Source organism: Aythya fuligula, chromosome 16 (assembly GCF_009819795.1).
Source record: "Aythya fuligula isolate bAytFul2 chromosome 16, bAytFul2.pri, whole genome shotgun sequence".
NCBI lineage: Eukaryota > Metazoa > Chordata > Aves > Anseriformes > Anatidae > Aythya > Aythya fuligula.
In genome coordinates this window covers 6,529,801-6,556,624 of record NC_045574.1, presented here as the reverse complement: position 1 = coordinate 6,556,624, position 26,824 = coordinate 6,529,801, and the positions used below count along the sequence as shown (strand labels likewise).

General features: G+C 39.7%; 1 protein-coding gene across 2 annotated transcripts; it reads right to left on the bottom strand.

Annotated features, from left to right (window-relative positions):
• Positions 1-68: 68 nt before the first annotated feature.
• Positions 69-26,755, bottom strand: ERGIC3 (ERGIC and golgi 3). Of its 2 annotated transcripts, XM_032198181.1 has the most exons (14): positions 26,627-26,755; positions 26,412-26,482; positions 25,787-25,874; positions 25,077-25,196; positions 22,678-22,771; positions 21,433-21,598; positions 19,923-19,980; positions 11,837-11,851; positions 8,214-8,245; positions 7,477-7,573; positions 5,876-5,940; positions 3,438-3,574; positions 2,403-2,458; positions 69-1,100 (listed from the first exon to the last, which is right to left on the bottom strand). In XM_032198181.1, exons 1-14 carry the CDS (start codon positions 26,712-26,714, stop codon positions 1,021-1,023), a joined length of 1,167 nt encoding a protein of 388 aa, XP_032054072.1. In that variant the 5' UTR covers positions 26,715-26,755; the 3' UTR covers positions 69-1,020. The 2 variants fall into 2 exon arrangements, with proteins under 2 accessions (XP_032054072.1, XP_032054073.1); XM_032198182.1 differs by lacking the exon at positions 11,837-11,851.
• Positions 26,756-26,824: the final 69 nt, after the last annotated feature.

Here is a 26,824-nt window from a genome sequence, read left to right as displayed (position 1 = left end):
GAGTAAACACCAAAGTAAATTTAGAACTGAGATTTAAGAGCACTGAGTCTGTTTTGCCTCAAAGTAAGTCAGGAATTCACATATTTTATTTTTGCCTTCTTGTTTTCAATTTTCTCCCACTCTAATTTTACATAACAACCGTATCACTCACTTGTGTAGATCATTATAAAGAAAAAAAAATCACCATCATAGTATCTTCACACTCTCCCACATTGCATGTATTTTTTATTATAATTTCCAATTCAATACCAGGATTGGTTCAAATAATTTAATTATTCTTCCAAATGCTTTACCAAAACACAGAGGATGGACTTTATTACAAAATATAAACAGAGGGGAAGTGCAAACACAATCCAATTTTAAAATTATTTAAAAACTCCAAACTCTTTTTTATTTTTTCTTTTTCCTGAAATATTAACTTGCATCTTTCATAAGAGCAATCTGAAGCATCTGCAATGCCCCATCATACAGAAAGCACATCCTGAGTGCCAGGTCTCATCACATTGCCCTGGACAGCAGGAAGGAAAGCACATGGGATTCAGCACATTTCCACAGATATCTGGCATACACTGTCAGCACATTCAGAAACTTTTTAAAGAATAATTTAAAAAGGATGGATGGCATTGCCAGAAAGTTTATTTGATGTCAACTTCAATCCATCGCAGGTCTCATGACAGCATAGTACATTATTCCTGGAGTCAAAAAGAATGCAGTATCTCCAGCAGCTCTTTCGGCGGGCAAACTGGATGAACAAGGACTGACACAAAAGGGCTTTTACAGTAGGGCCTGCACAGCCAGACAAGATGGCTAATGAATCTTTATAGCAGCAAGTTTCAAGCAGTTCAATCCATAAATTAACGCCAAACAAAGGATGATGAGACATTAAGAGCAGTTGGGGCCATCTGGTAATTCCAAACCTCTTCTCATGTGCACTCAGAAGATCACATATATTTTGAAAATCATGTTCAGTTCTCCTTACAGTTGTTTTTTTTTTAATGTGTGGGTGAGGTCACTGCTTATTTATATTGCCTTCCCGAGTTCGATCTTCTTCTGGATGGCACGTGCTGAGTGATAGATCAAGGAGTCAATGAATCCTGCAACTGAAAGGAAAAAAACAGATCAAGCCAGAGAAGCCTCAAAGAGGGATCAACTCTCACAGAAAGAAAAAAAAATCCTTCTGTCAGTGAAAAGGAATTCCAGTTCCACCAAGACAGAAAGCAGCTGCTCCTGCTCAGAAGACTAAGGTCTTCATTTCATTAGGAGAGACAAGGTCCAGCTTGCAGGGCAGGGATGACCATGCTTCTCCAAAAAAAGATCTCTCAAACAAGTAAAAATGAGGCTAAGATGAATGACATATGCTTACTGATGAATTAGAAAAGTTTGGAAAAGAAGTTGATTCTGCAAACTTTATATCATTCTACTACCACCCTGACCCAACTTGCCAAGGGTACGTTTTCCATTTTTTGCTTGTTTCACAGTAACCTTAAAAGTAAGCTCTTCTACCTGATAAAACACGTTGCCCTTTACAGATGCCCTTTCTAGGAGATTGCAATGATTAACCACCAAGGACACAAAATAAATTGATGCTTTAGTACTTTCTGCAGTATTTTCCCCAAATCTCTCCAGCCAGTACACTGAAGATGCCTGTTAACTCGGTGCTTGTTTGTGACCACAGAAAAGGTTTACTGCACCCCCAAATCCAGACAACCCAGCTTTCACAATACAGGAACTCTGAGCTCCTGCCTTAGCTCCCTCTTTTTCTTGAGGGTTTACAGGGTAATTTACACACTGAAACATTACACATTGAAAATATATTTGCTTACTGGCAATGATATTTTCAATGCCTTTATGAAGCTTCATTTTTATTTTATTCAACAGTCTAAGAAATAAGTGGTTACTTGATCCTGCACAACTACATATATTTTAATGCTAGTTAGAGTAGCAGCTAAAATGGGAACTGGTTCTTCTATTCTAAGGTTGGAATAGATGATCTTAGAGGTCTTTTCCAACCTGAATGATTCTATTGCTGTAGAATATAAAACTACTAGTCTTGCTATCTGGTCTTTCAGTAACACCCGTGGTGACTTTTGCCCTGAAAGTATTTCTACTTGTGGAACCAATTTGATGCTCTAAGAAAAAAAAGCTATGACACAGCTGATTTGATCTGTCCTCTAGCCAAGAAAATAGTGCGGATTTCAAATAGTATATGAAAGACTGCATTATTTGAAAACAAAATATCAGATACTCCCATAGCTCTGTAGAACATCTTGCATCCCCTCCTGAAGGCTAAGATCACCTTTCCCCAGTAGACAGGGGTTTATTACCAGCCATGAAGACTCTAGAAAGAATAAGATGGCAAGTGTTTACTCTTTAGAGAGAGAAATAATTTAAAGGTGCAATACCTGTAAATATGCCACCAACAATGGCACAAACTCCTGTGAGAAAGTGTGTGAAGGGCCTAAAATGAGGAAAAGAATTTGAACAATCAGCACGAGCTCAGTATGACAAGTAACAATTAATACAAACCAATTCATAATTATCATTATATTAACTATACTACGTAAGCATGCAACATATAAATATTAACAACTGACAACAGGTTCAACAATTAAATAACCCCTGTTGGCTACAGGATGAAAAAAGTTTCATCACTGAAACTTTTACTAAGAAGCACCACTGTATTCAGTGCAGTCTAATGAGCTCAGTGGCAACCCCAGGAAGCAAGTACTGAATTAATAAACCTAAAGGATGGCATTTCATTGCTAAGATTTCAGCCACCTGTGCTCAGACAGAATGCACAGACTGCTGTAAGAGAAAAAAAGAAATCCCTAGGCACATACTAATACATTGTAAGGTATAGAATTTGGCTGTTCAAAGCTTTGACAGCTGTAACTCCTTCCATTTCCCTGCAATTACAAACCTGTGGTTAAATAAGGACCTGGAAAGAAGCAACAAGTTTCACACTGACTACAACATGAAGAAAAGATACAGCAAATGCAGAGTAAGTAAACAAGTTGTATTGGAGCAGGTGCCACTATAGGTGCTTGTAAGGTGTTATTGGACAGTGAAAATGATAAATTGCATTTGTATCTATTGGTCAGTCACATTGGCTTTGCTACATAAAAGTAGTTTTCCTATTATAAAGGGATTTGAGGGAATTAGTCTAAACTAAGAACCATTATATCAGACTTCTATATGTCTCCATCCTGATACTGGATTAAAACATTCCAGGGAGTATTGGAAAATCCCAAATCTGTTACAGATGTTCACAGTAAAAGGAAGTGCATTGGGGAGTACCTCATCCTCTCTGCTGACTGTAGAGGAGTTTGGCTGACTCTCAGGCATCTGCAGTCATTATCTAAGTGAGGACAGTGTTTTAAGCTATGCAAAATGACAAAATCAATACAGTGAACGAAATACACTGAAATGTCTCTTACCTGTGTTTCTCTGTCAGCTTCACCATCATGGGTGACAGTTCATATAGCACAAATACACCAGGCAGACCTTGGTCCCCTATTAGCCCATTGGCTATTTTCTCATGTCGTGTAACTGAAAACTGGTTAGTCCTTACCACCTAGCAGGAAACAAAAGCAGCAAGCATTGTTTTATTAACAAGGAGTAGCAAAGGCTACTAAAACACAAGTTCAGTGAACCACATCAGTGTTGTCCTGCCCCCTCAACTTGTAGGGTCCTGCCAGTAGTGATGGTGCTAAGAGTGATGGTGCTAGCAGCACCATCAGAATCAGGTCTATTTTTACTACAGGATATTTATTGGCTAAATCCACGTTTAGCCTAAAGAACAAGCTATGCATCAGTCTCCAGGCTGGATTGTTCTGGTCTCTGTTGGCAAGTAACTGGGATAAGCTGTTTTTCTCAACCTCAGCCTGAAGTCCATGTCAACCTCTGCCAATCTGCAGTCCACCTAAGCATGCTTCAGGAGACAGCACTGATGTACAGACTGGAGACAGGTCAGATTCCTGTGGCACTGATCTGTTTAACTTCTTAAGTCTATTGGCTTAGCTTTACCTTGTGCTTTCACTCTCGCCATTTCAAGTCCATAAATACTGTAACAGCTAACTCCTGAGACCCTCTAAGAGTCAACATTTAAAGTATTGAGCTCCCACACAATCCGATGAAGATCACTCATCTTTGTGCAAATCAAAGATCACCCTGCTGTATTCTTCTGTGCCCTGCAATTCTTCTACAGGTTGTTTATACCATTCCTATTCTTACAGGAAAAAAATTGAGTTTCTATAAAATTAAATTATGTTCTGTCATCCCTGATCAGCTATCTGACAAATCATAATTAAAGCTGAAAATGATGCTATCCAGTTTCTTTATCAAATTCTACATTTGGGGCTTCCAAGTACTGACTGTATAAGACAGGTCATGGTACACATATGGTAACACACGTTGATTCAGTTATCGTAAGTACGAGCATCATTGTTTGCATGGATTCCTCTCCTGGAGACTAAAAGCGATTATTTTGACAGAAGAAATCCTTTGAAAACTGAGTGACAGATTTACATGTGAGATTTCCTCTAGAGAATGACAATCCATGGTATACTGGGAGATGGTTATAAGAACAGGGCTCCAAATTAACTATCCCTCGTACATAAGGGATTTAAATCATTCACAAAAACTGCAGAAGCATCCTGAATCCAAGCAGACTGAGCTTCAGATATGATCTGAAGGTTCTCTCAATACCACCACATAGCAAGTAATTTCCATCCAACTTCCAGGAAAAACAGATGGGTCTTTAAAAAAGAATGGTCCACTTAAGGATTCATCATGAGAACTGATTCCTGCAAATAGCTTCAGTCTGTAGGGCAGATGAAGAAACAACTTACGTCTACCTCTCCAATGGCTTCTGTTATATTGTCCCACTCACACTACTGTAGGTTAGTTTTGCTTAAGTGCCTGTATTGCATCTACTGTGGACATGTGGCTCCTCAGATCTGTGGTTCCTACAGTCTACATAACTAATAATTTGCTGGTTATATAAATTCCAAAGTGCCTAAAGCAATATGAAGGCTGTGTCTAGCCACCCTCTTTTGGAAGCTAAAGTAGAGTTTTTAAATTGTAGACAAGCTCATCTTGTGTTATTCTCTAAATAACACTTTTAGGATCTCCTTGGTGCGTTGACTTCTCCTGAACAGACACTAGGAGGGATTCATGAGGTGACATAATGAAAATGGTATGGTCACTTTGAACTAGGTGGGATGGAGGCTGAAATCTGCTTAATTACTGTAGCAACATTATAGATGACATTACACCATAGAAACTTGCTTTTGCTGAGGCTGCAATACAAAGGAAATTGAATAATTTGTCTTGCTTCCACTAGAGGTCAGACATCATCAGAATCAGAATATGAGGACTAAAGTCTAAAGGCTTTCAGTTGCTTTATATGGTGAGGAAGTAGATTATCTGCTGTGTCAAAAGAAGAAAAAAAAAACTAAGAACCACGTTTCAGATCTGCAAAATTGCAATTATCCCTACTGAATTACTGCTTATATCTTGTATAGAGTTGGGCATGAGAGAGCTGAAGCCACCCAATACATGTTTGGAATAAACAAATATTAAAATATACAAAAATAAACTAGGAGAAGAAAAATACGTCATTGCACAGAATCTTGCTGGGATCCTATCCTGTGCTGCAGGCTGTGAAAAAGAATTGAGCTGAGGCTGCTTCATTTCTTATATCTATGGTACAGGCAGAGTGTGACACAGGTATGACCACAACAGGTACTGCTATTAAAGTATAACCTCATCTCCTGTTTAAGTGGGTGTATATGTAACAAGAAAAGACAGAAGAATAACATGTAGGTTTATGATTTTTATAAAAGGCCAAAGCAACAGGAATAAAGGTACTTACTTCACCGTCTACCTTCATATAAACTGTGGGGACCACTTTGACAAAATACTGAAACATCATGGAAGCTACAAACGAAGACACAGAGACATAATTAATACTGAAAGTAGCAAAGTTCTGTCTTCATTTTTTTCTTCCCTTCAGATATTTATGCACATTGATAAGATCCCCCATAACCATTCCCTTCTCCAGGCTGAACAGTCCCAAACTTCGGCCTAGGTGAAAAACTTTTTTTAAACCACTTATCATACTATAGTTTTTACCAGTACAACTTCTTCTTGAAAATTCTTACTCTATGACATGAAAACCTTTATATTTAACAGCATCGTACTACAAAAACATACTCAACTCTAAATAAGCAATCTATATCAACTTCAATTAACATTTAATCTCCTGATGACAACCATCAAGTTTCTACAGGATAAAGAGGAACATCTGGATTAGTGCATAGAAAATAGAATTCCTTCTGCTACCTCAGACCAGCCAGTTCCTTCAGTTCTCTTAAAAAAAATGGAAGGTAGCAATCACTTTGAAAATCATTTTTCTCAGAAATTCCCTAGAGAATATTACTCATCCATTTCTACATGAGTAATTTTCACATATAATATTCGTAGCTGGTGTGCAATAAACATAAATTTGACCTGCAATCTACTTCACCCACTTCTTTTCTGGAAACCACTTTCAGTCTTAGTAATTCCTTAAGAATTTTCCAGCTGTTTAGCTGATGCCCAGCACGGAAAACTTTAACCTACAGAGAATTTTACCAACCAGATACAGGCTCCCTCTCATAGTTTGTTACTCCACAGAAAAATAACAGCATCATGGCATCCTTTCATTTTTCTGTATTTTACTTTAAGCACCACTCTTTGATTTGGGTGCAACAGGTGAAATAGTAAAATAGTTGGTGAAAAATTTTAAAGAACAGATTCAGGTAGGATAACAATCCTATTACCATCTCAAACCAAACAACTTCTCTCTCCGAGCTTTATTACATAACATAATCTCAAGTGCCTACAAAGACAAAGTTTGCAGATTCCAGTGGATCTAAATGTGACTAATCTCTGCAGTGGTATATAAAGTAGGTTTGTACGAATAAACCAAGATTACAGTTTGAGCAGCAGTGGCATAAGGAGAGAACTGTCAGAGCTATCCATCAAAGATCAGCAATAGCTAATCTTCAGCTGTTACAGTTGGGTAGATCAAGGTCAGACAGATACCACAGCTCTCCAGCAACTATCCATTAGGCTTTTTTTCTATCCTGTGGCTTCTAGCTATATCTTACTGCACACAGTAGCCAGGCAGGGCTCTCCCTCAACTACACATATTGTAGGCGTTCAATAATAATGTCTTGTACCTTCTGCTGTATATCCATAAACACTGAAAAGAGACATCTTTCAGAAAGGTCACAGAATCAAAACAAAACACGTAGGCCAGTTTGTTCTGGCTGAGTGGAAGCATCTGTTTCAGAAAGAGCACAAGGCAGAGGACTTTGAGTTTTACACAGTGCTGTCAGGGTTCTTGTTAAAGACTAGGAACTTTGCTCCTCTTCTCACCTAATTCAGTAATATGGACACTTAAAAAGATTTCTCTTGGTTGGCTCTTACCTTGCTGTGCAGTGACGTCTGTCCCATCCAGAGGATTCACGATGCCTGGATAATCCCTTCCAAATGAGAGATGTTTGATGTAGTGCGTCATATTGATCTGAAATAGAAATGCTAGGAACTCAAACAACTGCACAGCATCCTAGTGGCACGGCAATGGGCCTAAAGTTAATTATTTGTATATTTTTCTGATTGTTGCTCTGGCAGGTCCTCCCTTACCCTGCACTTTCTAATTGTGAACTCCAAAGCGCTTGCTCTTCCCTTTTATTTATGGGAGATTACAAGATGTGGATTCTCCTTTTACTGTTTGAAATCCCCACATCTTGGTGCCCTTTCCTCTCATCTGCAGAGCAAACTCTCCTACCCCCACCCACCTTTCCACCACTCTTTCAACTGGTCAGTCGTATAGGTAGGGGCATCGTCTGCCTTCCTTCCAGTACAAGGTAAACTCCAACAGATCCAGCAGTAGTTGTGAAAATGTCAATTCTAAAAAGCTGAGAAGCACAGATTAAAGACCAAGACAGCCTTAGGAAGACAGAAGCAGGCTTGCCAGGCAACACAATGACATTCCACAACACACTTTAGGGCCCTGTCTGAAAGCAGGTTCCAGATTATGCACAGATTTGTAAAACCTAAGGACAGCTGGGATCAATATGCTAAGATCTCAATGTGGCAATGGCATGGAAATCCAGAAGGAAAACAGACTGAGAGAATTGGGACACTACCTGAAGAACACTTACATTATCAAGTCCGAAGCTCTGGAGGTCATGAACTGTAATAGAAAAATAGTTTAACAATATAGTTCAGACTACAATATCAAGCATACCTATTTACCTTATTTTAGCTATAAGGGACCTCCCCTTATTCCCATCACTGTTTAAAATGGCAAGAAAATAAGATGGGTTTCACTCTGGTTTGCAGTAGGGTATGTGACAGATGTCACAAATGTCAAAAATGCCAACAAATGTCTAAAGCAAATTTCAGGGGTCAAGCAAGGAAAATTTCACTGTTATCTCAATCACGATCTGACATCCATTTTAGTTCTTGCTTCATTTCTCTAACTACCAAAAAACATAGAAATATGACATCTAAACTAACAGCCGAGGAGATCGTGTGCCTTAACATTGCATCAAGGTGCCCTGAATAAACCACCAGCATCTTAGCAACTCTTACCAAACTGCCTATGAGCCTTGTTGCTGCTGCCTAGAGAATGCAGAGGGAAAGGAAAAGTCTTTGGAAGGACAGCCTTTCAGCCTGCCCTCTCTCTGACATTTTGCATACAGCAATACAATGACATTGCCAGCACTATGCTTCCAGAAGAGACCTGGCAAAGATATGGGCCATGGAAGGCAATGTTAAAAGGAATTCATATATTTTTGTTGGCTACTTAAGTGGCTTTATATAATGCTAGAAGCATCAATCTCCAGATGAAAATATAACTTACAACTAGATTTCAGTAACACTCCTACCAGGTTTATCCAAAGTTGCACAATTATCCTAAAGTAACCCGAGGCTGTGGCACATTTTAACAGGTAAATTCATGTGCTCAGGAAGCCATACTTCACCTTTCACCTACACAAAGAAAAACATACTTCAAAAAATCATGCGCTATTATTTTGTGTGTTGATGGAGTCAGATTGCTGACTGCTGCATTATTAATGAGGATTAGGAATGCTGTTCTCTTAAAGGATTCTGACAATGCCATCCAGCATAAGAAAGGCTGCAAAGCTAAAGAACTGATTGAAACTAGCCTCTCCTTTAAAACATTTGCTTAACATGAGTATGCTGTCAACTATTTTTTTCCTAATAACATCCTTCAATAAAGTAATAGAAGCTTTCCTTGTATTTATATAAAACCTTACTAAAGCAAAGATATATAAAAATGCAAATCAGAGAATGTACAGTTAGAAAAGGAAACACTCTGCCTGCACGATAGTCTTCCTTCTAAAACTTTCATCTAGGGAGAGCTCCTTGCATTTCACAGTGAAAATGTTTGATGCTTGGGAATCAAGGCTGCAGTCACTGGAATTAAGGCAATGGTTTTGCATTACAAAGAGCTCAAGGCAGCACTGGCATCAGATACTCCTGTTGCTGTCTGGCAAGTATGCAGACCTATCACTGCCACCAGCATTGTTGTTTGTGTGTCTATAATGGCAGCTGGATCAAAGACCTCATTTGGATTAAACAACAACAACAATCTACCACAAATTTGGGAATACGTATCAAATAGTGGGTAAAGAAGGGAAGGAAAGAGGTGGTCGCAGTATTACACTACATTTTTTTTAAATTTCTAGCAATACCATGTAATGTTGCAGTATTACGCAACTAAGTCAAGAGTTAAGTGGGTTAGTTGTCAGTTGAGCATTAAGTCTTGCTGCCTTTTGTACAGACTGCAGCAGACTGACTTTCAGTTAATAACAAAGTTATACGGAGAAAAGTTACGGCTGTGATGGATCTGCATTTAAACTGGACCTAAAGCCAAAGGAATAAAACAGACTTTGCTCCTCAATTTTCTGTTGATGGCTCATTCCCCTCCCACCCTCCTCATGGTCACAAACCGTATCAGAGAATATAACTAACCAAAACATAAATATTCCTTGAAGCGAGGCTATTCCATCAGCCAGATCAACTTTAAAACAAGGCTAAGCACAAGGCTGCACAAACACTTGTGATAGGCACAAGCCACCTGCATGGGGAGGGATGGGAACTTTCCTCCTGACAGCTGTGCTGATATTGGTGTTTATCAGTTTTGGTGTACTGATTAGGGTGTTTATCAGTTTTAATGCTTGGGCAGTTGCATTTGTTAGTATTTGAAGTGGGAGCTGAGTACTAGTAAGGTTGACAAACCTTACAGTGATAGCAGAGTACCAGAGAAATTCAAGAGAAGAACTTGAGAAAGCCCAGTCATTGACTAACCTGTGAAACTAGCTTTACATCATGCATGACACTAATTTTAATGGTTACAACAATTCAAAATAAAGTTTCCCAAAAGTGCTCTGATATAATGCTTTCCACAGGTAAAATGCTGATTATTAGCTTTTATAAAACCTCTTCAACTAATGATTTACAACTGCAAAAATGCATGATTCAGTTTCCAATATAGTCTTCCACCAAGCTACAAGTTTATCTTTGATCACTAAGGATGCTAAGCACATATGTATGCAGTCTAGGTCAGAGAAAAATATTAAGCTAATCACAGCTTGCATAACATAAAACAACAGCCTGCTTAGTGTGCTTAGAGAAGAAACAGTACAAGGTAACAGAACAGATCTTAAGAGACTGTCAGGTAGGACCAGGGATTGTTTTTTTCAAGAAATATAAGCACATTCTCTTCTTTCTGTAACTGCAGCTAACTGCTTAGCTATATAAGATAAATCTGTAAAAGATCTTAGGTTTGTTGAGAAGTCTCTCCTCCTTATATAACCTCATTTTTTTTCACTGTATTAGTAGCAGTTTCAAGTCTGCTGTCTATCTTAAGAATTCTCTCCATCTTGCATTTCTGACCTGATTAACCACAAAGACTCAGACTCTGTAATTCAGTCCTGTAAAACAGGGTTAAAAGCACTTACTGCCAGTTAATAAATCCATTAAAATTGCAAGAAGCCCAAGACACAGCTACCCAAACACGCTGTTCCAAAATGAACTAGGTCACCAATTTTCACACTGGGGATGAATTTTCTGGAATAAAAAAAAAGCTCTTAGAGGAGCACAATGGCAGGAACATGATGATGCATTGTGAAGAGGGCATTGAGGCAGGGAGCAACACAGAAAATGTTGCAGTCTGGGGAGGGAGAGAGGAGAGTAGGGATCCTGAACCCTCTACCAGATGTTACTGAGTGTATACGTCACATTTCAATCTGTTATTGCCAGGATTTTCTCACCCTTACAAAAAATCCAATGGCTTACAAAATCTTGGAAAACCTTCTACAGAGTTTTCAGAGATGAGCAGAGTTGGTGCATGAATTCCCAGAAGAAATTCTCTAGCCTGTTGCACAAATGAGCTTAAACAATATAATTATCCCACCTGACTTCAAACGGCAGAAGTCCCTCCAACTTGTCACTATGTCCCCCTCAACTACGTTATCTGTGTAAAACAACCAGTAATCCACCAACACGTTATCTCCAACACTGACATATCAAATTCCTTTAAGACAAAGATTCTCAACCTTTTCCATCTGACCTCATTTACCACAGAAGAATGACCAGGGATTGCTCTCCTTTTAGCTTTCAGGAAATCTTCTCAAATCCCAGCCTAGATCAACAGCTCCTCCCAAAGGAGGTTTATTGGCACAGCAAATAATAGAAATCAGGTTAGTACTGCAGTAAACAGTATTGAAAAAAAAAAGGATACAGCAACACTTACTCTCAACAGCGTGCACTGCAAAAATGAGTAGAGTAGGAGAGAAAAGAGAAATATTCAGATCCTTACAATGAAAAGCAGACTCAGATACAGCAGCATTTAAAACTTGTACCACAAAAGGGGGAGAAAAATAGCTTTAGTGGTGTGCTTTCTAGGCCATTTAAGAAGACTCTCTAGCTAGTCAAAGGACTGATATATGGACTAGCAGTCATTTAAAAAGTAATGGAGAAATAAAAATGCAGGAATTAATCACTAAAAGGAAAATTACAGTGGGATGTCCATATATGTTAAAGTAAATCCTGAAGTAGCATACCAGGTAACACTCCTAGTTATATTTATATTCCTTCACAGTCTTTCAGTTCCTTAGGGTAAAGGAAAAGTCATTTTAGCAGCAATCAAAGCTATCCAGAGGTGTAGTCAAAGTTTACATTCAGAACACATCACCATTCAAATCTAGGTAAGATTTTTTTTTATTAATCAGACTTGTGCTTCTTTCATCATACATGGTGCACAGATAAGGTGGCAAACCACAAGATTATTTTTGTTCACTCTGTTGCAAGATCCCAACAAAGGTGAATACCTGGAAGGATGCGGGGACAGGGGAAACGTATGCTTGGACTGCATATCTCAAAACATACTAATTGGTGTTAAGTAATCTCCTTTTTTGTTGTTGTTTCAAAAGACTGTTCACAAGTACATTTACATTGTATGTGGCTAACCAATAACTTTCACAGATTTATACCTGCATGAAGATGGACCTCTGAATACTTTACGCAGCAACTCCCAGCCCATTCTGCAAAATGCTGTGCTCCTGGTGGTGCTTCTGTGACAGCATCATTTTTGGTATGGAGGAAGTATGGAAGGTATGGAGAGCCTCGAGACGGCTGCTTGGCAAATGTTAGGCATTCCCAACAAGTAATACAGCTTGAGCTCTGATCATCTATAAGCCAGTGGCAAATGGAAACATCACTTCTTGTGGCAAATTCAACTTGATTGAATTGTAAACAGTTTTGTCTATCTACACAGAAATGGGTGAGACCTTGAGTCTTTCAGCACCAATACAATCAACCCCTGAAAGGAGTTTACCAATGTATAAACAAAAGTCCTTAGCAATGCTGAGGATGAAATAATCACCTCAGCCTCCAGTGTTCAGACTGAGGATGAAAATTATTAATTTCCTGGCAGACACTACTTTGGGACATTTGGAACAACAGAATGAGTTCACACAAACACCTCGATGGTAGGAATACCACACAGGTAATCAACCAGAGGATTTCAATTTCCTCCATGATGAAATTGGGACCTTGGCTGATGGCAGGTTTCGATTTCCACCTTTTTTCCCAAGAATGCTGGTAAGCATAGAAGAGCTCAAATGAGGTATTTGTGTCTGTAGAAGTTTTGTGTAATAGCAGGGTTCTGGGTCAGGAGAATAGGAGAAGGGTGCAGTCTCTGCAGCCAAAAGAATTAGTATGATGGGCTTTTGGTAGCCAACGAGAATATTCCACGGGGCCTAAACAATGATAACCAGTCTTCAGTCAAAGACACTGTCCTTCTTGCAATTCAGCATTCAAACCATTAGAAACTATGTAAAATAAGATCACAGAATCATCTAGGTTGAAAGAGACCTCCAAGATCAGCTAGTCCAGGTTCTGACCTAACACTAACAAGTCCTCCACTAAACCACTAAACCATGTCAGATGGTGCATTAGGTCTCTTCCACGGAGTCCAACGATGCTTTCAAGTAATTTCTGGCTGTCAAATGAATCTACTAGAGAAGGAAATAAGCCTACCCTTGAGTACATGGACAGAACATTAATGAAGGTTTACAACTGAACAGTGAATTTGCGCTCTTAGGGAGCTAATCTTCACAGATTCCTAGCAAAAGCTTGCTGACTCCAAATAGGCTCTTTTCAAGAACTCTTAAAAAAAGAGTTTTCCTATCTTTTGAGAAGAGGGAGACTTCTTTCATTCTTTCTTTCATAGTCACTACCACAAATGAGGAAAACAAGTGGTAATCACAAAAAAATAAAATAAAATCAGAGATACCTTCTTTCCTCCAGTTGACCAGATAAGGTGCAAGAAAAGCACAAAATTTGGATCCCATTCATAACTGCTTCACTCACAGAAACTGTCACAGTCATTGAAAATGTGTCTTTAGGACAGAGAATGTTCTGAATGTGATTGTCAATGTCAACTTTTTTTTTTTTAGTCTATCAAAGGAATCAAATTATATATTTTAAGAAAAGGTCTCTCAATAAAGCATGATGGGTGATGTCTTCCCTAGAAAACAATGATGATCACACCTCTGCAACAGAATGGTCCAAAACCAATCTAAAGGTTAAATGAAAAGCCTCAGCTTCCCCTTAATTAGAACAAATATGGCAAGGAAGAAGGAACTGATACAAGGTTCATCTCCCTCCTGAGGAAACTATCACTAAGGACGTTCCCCATGCTGGAAACTCACTGCAAAGCTCTACAGCTGAAGCAGATGGCTGCTACTGTACAGACATGGACAGCAGTGGCAGCAGCTCTTCAACCACAAACCTCAGGAGGTTAAAAAGTTAGATCATTTAATTTAATTGTTTAATCATCCCTTTTTTTTCTGAGATAAAAAAACATTTTTTTGAGGAAAGAAGGTGTGAGCTGCTGCAAAGAAAACATCTACAATACCCAGGATCACAAAAAGACACAGTTGATGCTGGAAACTGTTCTTACAAAGACACAACTGAAAAGAGAACTTCCTAAAATCTGAAGCATCCCATACAAACTGGACATAAAAATGTCTATTTAGGATTCAAAACCTGTGAAGCAGACAACAGTGAAGCAGACCTAATCTCAGCTGGTACCAAAAATGAACAAGTGGGAACAGAAGACTGCAAATATCACTAATGTTTGACTTTGGTTTTCCCTTGACATGGAAGAGCTAGGACTACTAGTTGCAGTGCCAAGAAGTCTGCTTGGAAGCGCTCTAGTCCTCCTTCAGTCCCACTCCTAACAACCTCGGATGTCTCAGTGCAACTGGACCACAGTTGCTGAAGAAGTAAGACAAGACCATTAGGAGCCAATACAACATTCAGGAGTGGGGTTTTCTCTGACACTGAAGATGAAGCATCATGGAGCAGCTTTAAAGCAACCCGTTTTCAATGCTTCCAATGATTTGGGCCAAAAATCGGTGTCACTGCTTGCTTCAAAAGCAAATTCCTGAAGTTTCAGCTCAGCTCCTCTGAAAACACAGCATCTGAAGGAAAGATAGACAAGAGCACCCGTCCAAGAAATACAAGCAGTATACTTACAGAATAGCTAAAAGGTAATTAACTATTATAGATGGCACAAAGGCACTAAGATTGTATTTGTCAATTCTACTAGAAAGAAAAATTTCTATGACCTGAGATGAACAGCAACACATACTAAAGCGTTTAATAGTGAAGAAAACTAAGATAAAACATGATCACAAGTCTATGTTGCAAAAATAGTCCAGCAATGAAGTAGCCTCCAACAGTCAGCTGAAAAGAACATAGCATCTCCTTACTCATGAACCAGCCAGGGGGGAAAGAATAGTAGAAGCCTACCTTTTATAGACACAACAGCAGTTAAAAGTTATCTATGTCTGCGATTTCCAATCAGGTATACTGGAAATGTGAATGTGGATGACTAAAAAATTAGTTAATGCAGCAGAGCCTGACATTTTATTTATCTCAGAACAGAAACACACTCTCAATTTATAAATTGCATTAGATTTCATGGCCTGTGACTCTGAGAAACCAAAATGAATACAAAGTTGTATTTAATGATTGTGCAGAATGACTTTCATCTATAACATCAAAAGAACACGACAAAAAAGGTTACACAGAACTACAGAAAAGCATCCATGCAAACAACAGTAAGTGAAGTGAAATAATCTCACCTGGATTTAACATTCATGCAAGCAGAAACAGAACAAAACAAAAAGGACAAAATAACTTTTTTCTTCAAAGTGGACAATTTTTTTTTAATATAATTTTTGTTTTTCAGCATTTTCAGTGTTTCTAGTTCCTTCAGTCACATGAATATTGCATAAAGACAGAGAGCGGAAGTGTTAAAACAAGAAAAGTGTTGAACACTGCTAAAAAGACTATCAGGAGACCACCAGAGGTATGTTGGGCGTAAATATTAACAGAGTATAAAAATAGTTAAGACAAATTCTGGGGTACGCATGGTTCTCAGAGCTTGAGATGTCAGGGTCTTGATCTTTATGAAAAACCCTTTGGACATTTAGAATGTTAAACACAAGCAAAATATGGTTTGACTCTATTTCAACAGGTGTCACCTTATGATAAGACAACTTGCATTTCTTAAAGCATGAGATTCATAGGCCACCTGTCTCAAAACTTTCATTCCCATTATTCAGTACAAACGTTTGCATACCAACACAAATACATACCTTACTGTTAGACACTAATTCAAAATAGCCAAATGTGGTTGCAACTAATAAAACCTCACATTCAGTAAACTCTTAAGAAGATCTGTTAAGAGGCTTACTCACTTATACAGTATTTTAAAATGAAAAAATAATTTGAGAGCTTTTGTTGATTATTTAATTTTGGTGGCTACTCATTAGCATTCTCCTGATTAGGAAAGTAACTGAATTTAGGCTGACAATGTAACAAACTTCAAGGTAACTTCATCCTTTTTACCATGTCAACAGGACTAGGTAAAGTCCTTTTTACCTAGTCAACAGGACCTCTGATTTTCGCTGTCTTAATGTAAGGATTTCTGCCCAGACAAAGATCTGAGCTTCAGGGATGTGAGACATGGGATGAACTCCTCCATATAAGGCTGCCCCATTTTTTACCTCGATTACTCTTACATTCAGCTGGTGCTATCAAACCTTGTCTACAGCTATTAGACTCTAAAAAGTATTGCCTACTTTAAAAAGTGGGCAAATGATTTCTGGGGACAAAATATAAGAATTTGAGAAAAAAATATAAGTAAGGAGAGATAACCGTATGGGAAAAGAAGCCCAAACAAGAAATGAATCATCCCTGAAAAAATAAGACTTCTGCACCACATTTATGCTAGGACAACTACTAAAACAAAACAAAATATCAAAGATTGAGCTACACACAATTAAAGCTAACATAACTAATCACAACTCATATTTCACCATATTCTGTACTGGTTCTGTTTTGTGCATGTGTTAGCCCTGTATATCCTCTTACTTTTTATTCTTTCTGAGAAAAGCAATTTCAATTCACTTCTACCCAGGAGAGAAGATACAGTTTTGAAGATGTTAACAGCAAGCACATGACATACATTCAGAAGCTGAGATCAGAATTATATTTATGGTGAGATTTACAAAGTACTTCTGAATAGGACCCTTTACTTTGTTAAGAACTTGCTGTGGTGGTTTTACTGTGCTAGGCAGCTGAACTCCACCACAACCACTCTCTGACTCCCCCTCCTTAGAAGAGGAGGGAAAAAAGTAAAGGAAAAAACAACTCACGGGTTGAGATAAGGATAATTTAATTAAAGGGAAAAATAATTATTAAGGAAATATTATTATTAATTAAACAATTTAACCGAAGTGAAAAAAGGGAAAGGGGAAAAGGGAAAAAACAAAACAAGTAACAGCTGTGTGGAAGTGCATAGGAAAGAGATTCCTCTCTACTTCCCACAAATGAGTGATGCTTGACCACGTCCTCAAAGCAGGGCTTCAACGTATGTAGCTGGCGTTCGGGAGGACAGACGTTTTTGCAACAAGAGCCCACCCCTCCCCTCTTCTTCCTTTTTCTACCTTTTATTGCTGAGTGTGACATCATACGGTATGGAATATCCCTTTGGTTGGTTTAGGTCAGCTGCCCTGGTGATGTTCCTTTCTCACTTTTTGCCCATCCCCTAGGAGGGTTAGAGAGAGTCCTGATGCTGTGCCAGCACTGCTCAGCAGCAGACACAACACTGGTGTGATCCCACTGCTGTTCTAGCTACAAGTGCAGAGCAGAGCACTGTATGGGTTGCTGCAGGGAAAGTTAACATCCCAGCCAGACCCAGAACAGTTGCCTGTGCAGTCATTATCTGGAGATGTATTAAGCAACAATAATCCTCAAGATAATGGGAGAATGTCAGTGCAACAAACCGAAAAGCTGGTCTGCTAGCTTCAGTACTTGAATAACACCAACAAATAGAATTATGGACTTGGGTCTAACCATCAGCTGTACAGCCACTCTGACATGAGGGAAGGAGAGTGGTGTGATGGATCAACTTTCTGTAACGGGTTGCCCAGGGACGTGGTAGTCACCACCCTTGGGGGTGTTTAAGGAAAAGGTTGGATGTGGTGCTTAGGGACATGGTTTATTGGGTGATGTTGGTGGTATGGGGGTGGTTGGACCAGATGATCTTGGAGGTCTTTTCCAACATTAGTGATTCTATGAACGTTCCACACTATTGGCATTCTTGTTCATCTCCCTATTTTCTGCTGACTCAAAACAGTAGGGAATAGAAGATGGTAGCAAAAATACTGGCGTTGCAGTTTTGTGTCTAATAAAATCATTATTTTTATTGGATTCTTCATAATAACAGTCAGGAATATTCAGACTTCTCTTAGACATTCAACTTCATCCTGCATATTAAGTGCATTAATAGACTAAACATTAATGCAGACTTCATTAAATGGATCAAGCATCACATGTATATAGGTGCTTAGAGCAGAATTATGATCCAAAGGAAATATTAAAAAAATATTATATTATTATGTATCATATATTTAATATTATATATATATTGTATATATTATATTACATTATTATTTTAAAAAAGACTGTGAAGAAAGGTTATAGCGAGGGCAAAAACATTCCCAGCTTCATGTATGAAAGAACAGGCTCTTGGCTGTCCATTTCTCTTGGTGGTGATGGAAAACTCATTGATGGTTGGTTGGTCCCACAAAAATATTGCCCAGGAACAGGTGGAAAAAAGGGTAATCAAATGTTAAGAATTACTAGGAAAGCAAGAAATAACAAAAGAAAGAAAATCATCACACTCTTGGCTACATCATGCTTAGCCTGAACCTTAACACTGGGTGCAGTCTGGTATCTCCAGCCACAGCTGAACTGCAAACATTCAGAGAAAAACAGCAAGGAGGCTCTGAAGTTGAATGGCTTCCAGAAAGGACCACCTGAGTAAGCTGTGACTCTTCAGTGGGGGAAAGACCTGAACTGTAGGTTGAAACAAATAAGGTCTACAACATCTAAGAGGCAGATTGAGAGCAAGCAGGGACTGCTCACTCGCTCTTCCAACAGAGGAACAAAAGCTATCACATCAAGCTGACTGGTACCACACAGCAAGTAAATGAGAGGTGTTTTTTCTTAAGGCAGAACATACCTGCTGAACATCTTGCAAAAAGGAAGGTGTTGTAAATTCAAGAAGTTTACATAGGTTGGTAGTAAGAAGGGAAAAGTACCTGAAAGAGAGCCACTGAGAGCTCTCTGTAGACTGTAACATGTTCAGGAGATTCTAAGAGCTGCAGACTGTTGCCTGTTGAGAAAGTTATTAGAGGCCTTCTTTCCCTCATTATTTAATATAACAGAATTGCCAGAAAGCAGGTTTGTCTGCCCATCATCTCTCCTCTCACCTTTTTTCCTTGCGCTCCAAAACACCAATATTCCTAACTGTGCCTCCAAAAGTTTTGCAGTAACAGTCCTTTCTGTTTCTTCCTGTATTCTCCCACTGTATTCCTTAATTTTTAAATTCAGTTGTGCAAGACTTCTGGGGCACGTGCAATTAGAGAGCTAACTTGACCCTTACTACTACTTGCATTCATGTCTATTACCAAGGATAGATGCAATGCAGTGCTACTTGTCATTAACTTAGGTATGTGCTTTGAAGTTGTAAATACTGGCTGTAATACAGTTGCTGTTGATATGCTAGCTTAAGTACATAAAGCAAGTTCTGCAAGTGATGTATTTTATTAGAATAACTAATATTGGGGGGAAAAAACAGTTATTATGGATATTAAACTGTTACTATTATGGGTTGCAACTCAAAGCTATTGTAAGACAATGGTCAGATACACTTGGAAGCTAAAGGTCACAATAAGTAGAAAAAGAAAATACTTTACCGTGTACGTGGGACTGTTGGAAACTTTTTCCTGGTGCAAAGTGAAAATTTCCAGCTACCTGCAGGGGATAGTGAACTTTCATTAAAAGGTCTGAATCTATATAAATAAAGCAGCTGTACAAGTGCTTGCTTAATTTTTTTATTTTCAAACTTGATATACACCATGCAAGCCATTTTTATAGATGACAATACCACCAGGTACTGTCCTAGAAGAGAGATTTCCCCTGTTTCTCACAGGCACAGTCATACTGAAAGCCATAATTACATGCTAATGTAGATAATAACTGTTTTATGCAGAGGATGGAAAAACAAAGAAACAACTAAATACAGTAAACTATACACTATGAAAATAAGCTGCATGTGAAAATAAAAGCACTAACCAGTTTGTTAAAACTTCATCCTGGAATTTGTAAGGAACACAGATATTAGGTGCCAATCTTGACAGGCACTTACAAGCAGTCATACATTCCCCTGGAAGCTCCACATGTCCCAGTCTCACATGATACATTACATCTTTGATGTCTGTGCAAACTCTTGCTTTTATTAACTGCAAACCAGATGAGGATGGAGCACATAGCAATGGTACCCAGGAACTTCCCTAGTGACACCCACCTCCGAATCCTAGCTATCTCTAGCATTCCCATTTGAATCCTCCCACCTCATCACATTCTGTGATAAAGGGCTTTATAGCTAACTGTTTAGTACCCAAGATGGTGCCCAAATCACAATGCCTAGCTTTGTAAGCAAAATGTTTACTCTTCAAACTTACAGAATGTGGTCTACAGGAAGAATACACAAAGATGTGGAAAAACAAACAAAAAAACAAACAAACAAACACCAGAGACTTTGACAAAAAATAGTTTGTGACTGACCTTCGGAATGTGCTTGGGTACATAATCTGCGCATCCAAGCATTTTGGTTTGGATATCCTCCAAATGAGAGGGTGGTTATGTAGTTATTTGGTATATCTCATACTTAATTTTCATACACCAGTTGCAGAAAACACCTCTGAAAATTTTCAGCTTTGACAGTCAACTCTAATTTCTTGCTTCTACTAAAGAAGGTAACATTTTCTAAAGAAGATAAAATTTTGCTCTACTCAGCACCTCTGCTGGCAAGTCTATGGTTACCGTAATCTCCAGCATCCGCAGGTGGTCTGTGCTTTAAGATTAGAAGGGCTGGTTTGGAATATCTAACCTTGACAAAGCTGCTTTTCCTCCAGAAACCTCAGCAGAAAAACTTGCTAGCAAGATGGCAGGAAAAGCTAAGCTTCTCTAGGTTGATGTGCTTCCTACAGCCCACACAATGAAACAGAGAATTATCCCCTTCACACTGCTTTTCCTGACTCTCCTCTTGAACTCCTTTACAGCTGCAAGTACTTTGTTGCACCCCAGGTTTATTATATTACTGTACTGTTAACACAAGCTGGAAAAGGAGAGGAACACCCAGGTTCTGCCTTCTCACAGTCATCACCATCATCCTGCAGGTTTACAGTAAAATTTGTCTCTCACCTTGTTGACCTCCAGGAAACCATACACTTGGCAGCCCTCGTTCTTTTGTTCTTGCATTTTCTGGCTGAACCCTTCTCTCTTGCATTGCTCTATGGTATCTGGGTTCTTGAAGGCCCAGCCTCGCCGCCTGTAGGCTTCTCTGACATCGTCACAAGTATTACAGCATCTGCAAAAGCACAAGTACCACTTAATATCTTTATTACTATAAAGAGATGTTTCCACTCACTACTCAAATACTTTCTGGACATTTCTTCCCCAAACAAATAAAGCAAACATCAAGGACTGGACCTTGAAAGTTGGCCTAGTACTCCTGAAGGAGCTCAAGCTTTTTGATTTATTTATATTTATTTATTTATTGATGCAAGGACACAAGCTGTTTTAATACAGTTCTTGGGTCTGAAAAGGCCTTTGCCCATTTAGAGAGCCACGTCACTCCTTGGAAACAAATTTCCCACAAAAATGCCATCGGTGTCCTGCAGTTCTGAATAGTTTGGCATTTCCCCGAGTGAACAAAGCACCTGCTTGTTTCTACTCCTCTTTTCTTCTGTTTTTAGGCCAGGACTGTCAAAAGTGCATGAAAGGTTAACGGCTAACTTTCTTCAATACTTTTCTACCTCTGGATAACATTTTTGTCACCAAAACAAAAAACACAACACCCTTCAGTATTGGTTCCATGTTTTGCTGGGCAGAAGTTGAAGGCTGGAACCGTGAAACCCTCAAGATAGAAGCATCTCTTGGGAATGGTGCAACTTGACAGATGGGACAAGCAAGCTATTAGGCAAACAATAATACTGAGGGGTACTCCAAAACTCATGGACCAAACATGGATCCATTCTTACAGGAATTTGCAGGTAGGAGGAACAAGGAAAACTAAATGACATCTGTTACACCTGTTGTCTGTGTCAGCAGTGAATGTCTAGTCTTTGCTCCCATAAGGACGCAAAGCCTGCAGAAGCGAGAAGGCAGGGACATAACCAGGTTTTATTCCGAGGCAGCTCACGTAACGGTGAGCAGTTTTGCATCAACCTTGAATACAGATATAGACACACTAGACAGCATAACTGCCCATCCTTAAATGCTATATGTGTAGCTTCAAAAGACATAACAAAAGCACAATAGTTCTCATAATTCAATGAACATGTGCCCAGAAGGATTTAATTGCACAGACATTTTGAAAAGAAACATGCATGCAACATAAAAATGTTCTCTCAAGTGCTAAGAAGGTATGGAAAAGTCTAAGATTACCGGATGTCCTCAGACTCGGCCCCGTAACAGCTCTCACAACGATCAGCATCCAAAGAATTTGGATCAAACACTTTTTCTTCTTCTTTTCCGAGCTCTAAAACAAAATAGGAGCCCAAATGATAAAGTACATCTAGAAACAGTATCTTGTATTCCTGTCTTTTCTACACACAAATGCAATGATTGTGTCCAAAGCTGGCCATCAGCCTTCTGAAATGGTATGTGCAGAGCCTGTTCAGTTACAAGACAATACCTGATAGTAGAGTGGTGTTTGTCCTCTGAAGAACACCTTCCATAGAAAAAACTGGCTATCTGTAAGCTTTGCTGGGACACTGACCAGTATATTACTTGCATAAAACCTTTGTTAAAACATTGTTTAAGTAGACGCAGTCAGTAAATTGTGACTGATGCAGGACCTGTTATACAAGCAAAATTTTAAGTAACAGTCAAGGCAGTGGTCCATAATGTGTAATCTTATCCCAAGACATGAAGGGAATGTGCCTACGCAAGGCTCAGAAGGGTAAAACATCTGTGTGCTAAGAAAGGGAGAGCACTGTGTCCTCGCTGATGATGTTTGACTGCTGTATGAAAGGTAAGCCAGAAACCACATAAGCAATGGCCTGCAGAGTATCATTCTGTGCCTTTCCACAGTTTATATGCACAATATCCCGTTGTTGTTAAGATCAAGGAAATAAAAACTGTTATGAAAGTATTTCCTTTCTAAAGCTAACAACATTTAAAGTAGTTGAAAGTGCACTTAAGAATTCAATCTTTAAAGACTGGTAAAGCTTTTAATTTTGTAATTACTCAAAAAAGATAGAGTCAGGAAGAATACATGTACAGCTTATTAATTGTAACACTTTGTCAAAGCTATGATTTGTACTATTTCAACAAAAACACCTGTACAATGCATGGGGTCTTTCAAGCTATACCAGTAACGGCTTTTTAAATGTTATCAAGTAGCTGCCCCTTCATATGTCTCACAGACAAAATTCAGAAGTAATACACATAGTTTAGATGCTGTAAAAAAACTAGAACAAATAAAACTCTGCATGGAGGGTTTCTTGCTCTTTACATACATGTACACCTTAACTTGCACGCAGATAAAACATGAAATTGAAAAACTGTCTGCATTAAAATGAAGGTATTGATAAGAAGAATCAACAAAGAAATAATTTATTGTCATTCAATGTAAATGAATAAGATGACATCCAAGCACAAAATGCAATCTATCATAGAAATTACTGAGCTTGGTAACTATTAACTATTTTAACATAACTATGATTAGGAAAAGCCTCCAAATAACACTACATAATATTTGGGTATATTTTACTAAATTTAAGATCAATATTGCTATAGTCACAATTTAAATAACTGTCAATGTCAATGTTACCTATAGAAACTGGTTATCACAGATTTTAATTAAGATAGGAGGGTTCTTTCTTCTGATCTGACTTGTAACACAGGTGATGAAACTGAACTAGTCCTGTACTTTCTCCAGCTTGCTGCATGCAATGCAGTTGATTTATTTTCAAGTGTCTCTTTCAGGTAAGATGAGTTGCTCCCTACAAGCCTCTCTTCTTCTCTATTGATTATATAAGAAGTCAGCGCAACCTGTTCATACAGAGTAATCCAGATGGAGACTGGCAATACATGTAATGCCAGAGGCCTACATGTGTTAAGAGAATTAGATATGGAGAAGCTGTTTCTGTCTCCACACGGTTTGCCCACAACAACTGGAGAAATCCTCACTTAGTGATTGTGCAGCTCTTGGCTTAGTTTAGCCCTTCAACTTTAGAAACAGCAGTTATACCTGAGTGATACAAATCAAAAATGCAGTTTATGCTGATATATAGAACTACACTAACTCACAGAAAAGGTAATAACGATCACATAATCATAAAGGTTGGAAGGGACCTCTGGAGATCATTGAGTCTAACCCCCCTGCTAAACGCAGGTTAAGTGTAACAAGGTGCAAGTTTAGGCATAAGGGTCTAGTCAATGGAGCTTTCCTTGGAAAAATGTTCTTCCCTCTAACCAGGTTGCCTCATTTATTAGCCCATTGTAATCTAAAGATAGGACCAAACTCAAGTTTTGCCAGGACAGCTATTCCTAGCAATAAATATCATTAGCTCAGGGGTTTTATTCCTGAAATGCATCCATGATTTCTTGTCATAATTTCAGGGTGTCTAGACAAAGATTTAACTTTCAAAAGCAGCAAGTATAATAGGAGTTTGTCTGATCTTCCAGCTTAATAGATTTGGGTTCTATAAACTCTTCAAGAGTTTATGGTGTTTAAGCACCCTTCAGCTCACACTTGTTCCCCTGAAAGTCAAAATAGGCACACAGCAATGGAAAGACTACTAGAGCGTCCATGCAAGAATGACAAAATGGCATATTACCATGTCTCTCAGCCTCTGGAGTCACACGATTGCCAGCTTTATCCAAACGTTGCTTAAACAGATTGTGCTCTACATCCAGCTGCTGTTCTCCTGCTACATCCATCGCATCAATGCTCAAATCTGAAACCAGCAAGCAAGGAAAGTTGTCTGCAAAAGCACATTTCTCATGGCCTGTAGCAGTCTGAGGAAGCCTTCAACCAGTTAAAATACAGAACCTTTTAGCTGGGGAATACCAATAACTGGAAGAAGATGCGTGGTTGGAGCCAACCACCTTATAGAGAATACAATATACTATGCCAGCATCCTAAATGACCCTTCCAAATATGGGGTTTAGTGTACAAGAATGACTGTTTTCAACTGTCACAGAAGTCTTTACTCTTAAAGGCAAAATACCAAACCCTTCCTCCTGAAAGAACACTCTATCACTTTTTTCAGTATTGCTAAGCTCTCCGATAAAGTACAACACCATATAGAAATGCAAGTAGGTTTATGCCTCATCTTCATTTATGGTCTAGAGGACAGCACAGTGTAACTGGAAGCACTGGTTTAAGCACTCAGTTGGCCTGGCTGAAATCACTGCAAGGAGTCACAGATTCCTCCCTGTCCTTGGCATAAGCAGCAGTGCAGCACTCGCAAGCACCAGGACACTGTGCGTGTCCAGCCCTCGGCCAGTATGCACATTACCCCTGAATTTCAGAAGTCTGACTCACAAGCACAAGGCATATGCGGAAAAGTAACATCTATGTTGATCTTCAGCTTATCTCCCCTTGATTTGTCAACGTATAATTCAGGATGAACCTAAAGAAAAAAAAAAAAGTTTTGTTTCACTTGGGAAAAAAAAAAAAAAAAAAAAAAAGAAGGCCTCTTTCCCTTGATTTCTCTGCCTCAAGGGCTGATTTTTAATGCATGGAACTTGAGACAGGCACTAGCTCAGGTCTGCCACACCTCCCTTGGCAGCTAAACTTGTACCACTTGCAATAGCTTCAAAAAGCAGAAAAATAATTTGGGGGTCTCCGGGTGTGTGGTTGGGAGGGGGTAGTTCTACAGGTGCTTACTTTTCTCTGCATCTCACGCTTGCAGGCAGGTAGAGACAGCAAGAGGGGATTTAGAAGACCTCTGCCGCAGCTTCACAGGGGACCCTGGCCGGCCCCCGCGCTCGGTCGCTCTCCGAGGACACCCCACGCCCACGGCCAAGGCTGCCGGGTGCTGGCAAACAGCCCCTGAGGCGCACCGGGGCGCTGCGTGGGCGCCCAGAGGCCACCCGGATCCCTTCCGCGGCGGCTTTGAGGAGAGGCGTGAGGAGAGGAGGCAGCCCGGGGCCCCGCCGCTACTCACCTCCTTGGTGAGGTAGTACTGCAGCTCCGAGAAGAACAGCAGCACCATGATGAGCCCACTGACAACCGTCACTGCCGGGGAGACGAGAACCGCCGTCAGCTCGCCCGGCTCGCCTCAGCCCGCCCGCCGCCACCCGGCCCGGCTCCCTCCCGTCCCGCGGGCTCCCCGCGGCCAGGGCCGGGCACCCCCCTCCCGCCCTTATCCCGGCCGCTCACCAAGCGCGCCCCCGCACGTCTTGACCCGAAAATCTTCCAGGGTTTTGGGGAAAGCATCGAACCTCTTCAGCCGCCACAGCGAGTCCATGGCGCCGCGCGGCCCGGAACCAAAGACGCCTTCCGGGGCCGCCTCCCCCGGCAGCTCTCCCGGCCCGGCCCCACGGGATCGGCCCCGCACCGCCCGGCTCCTCCTCCCCA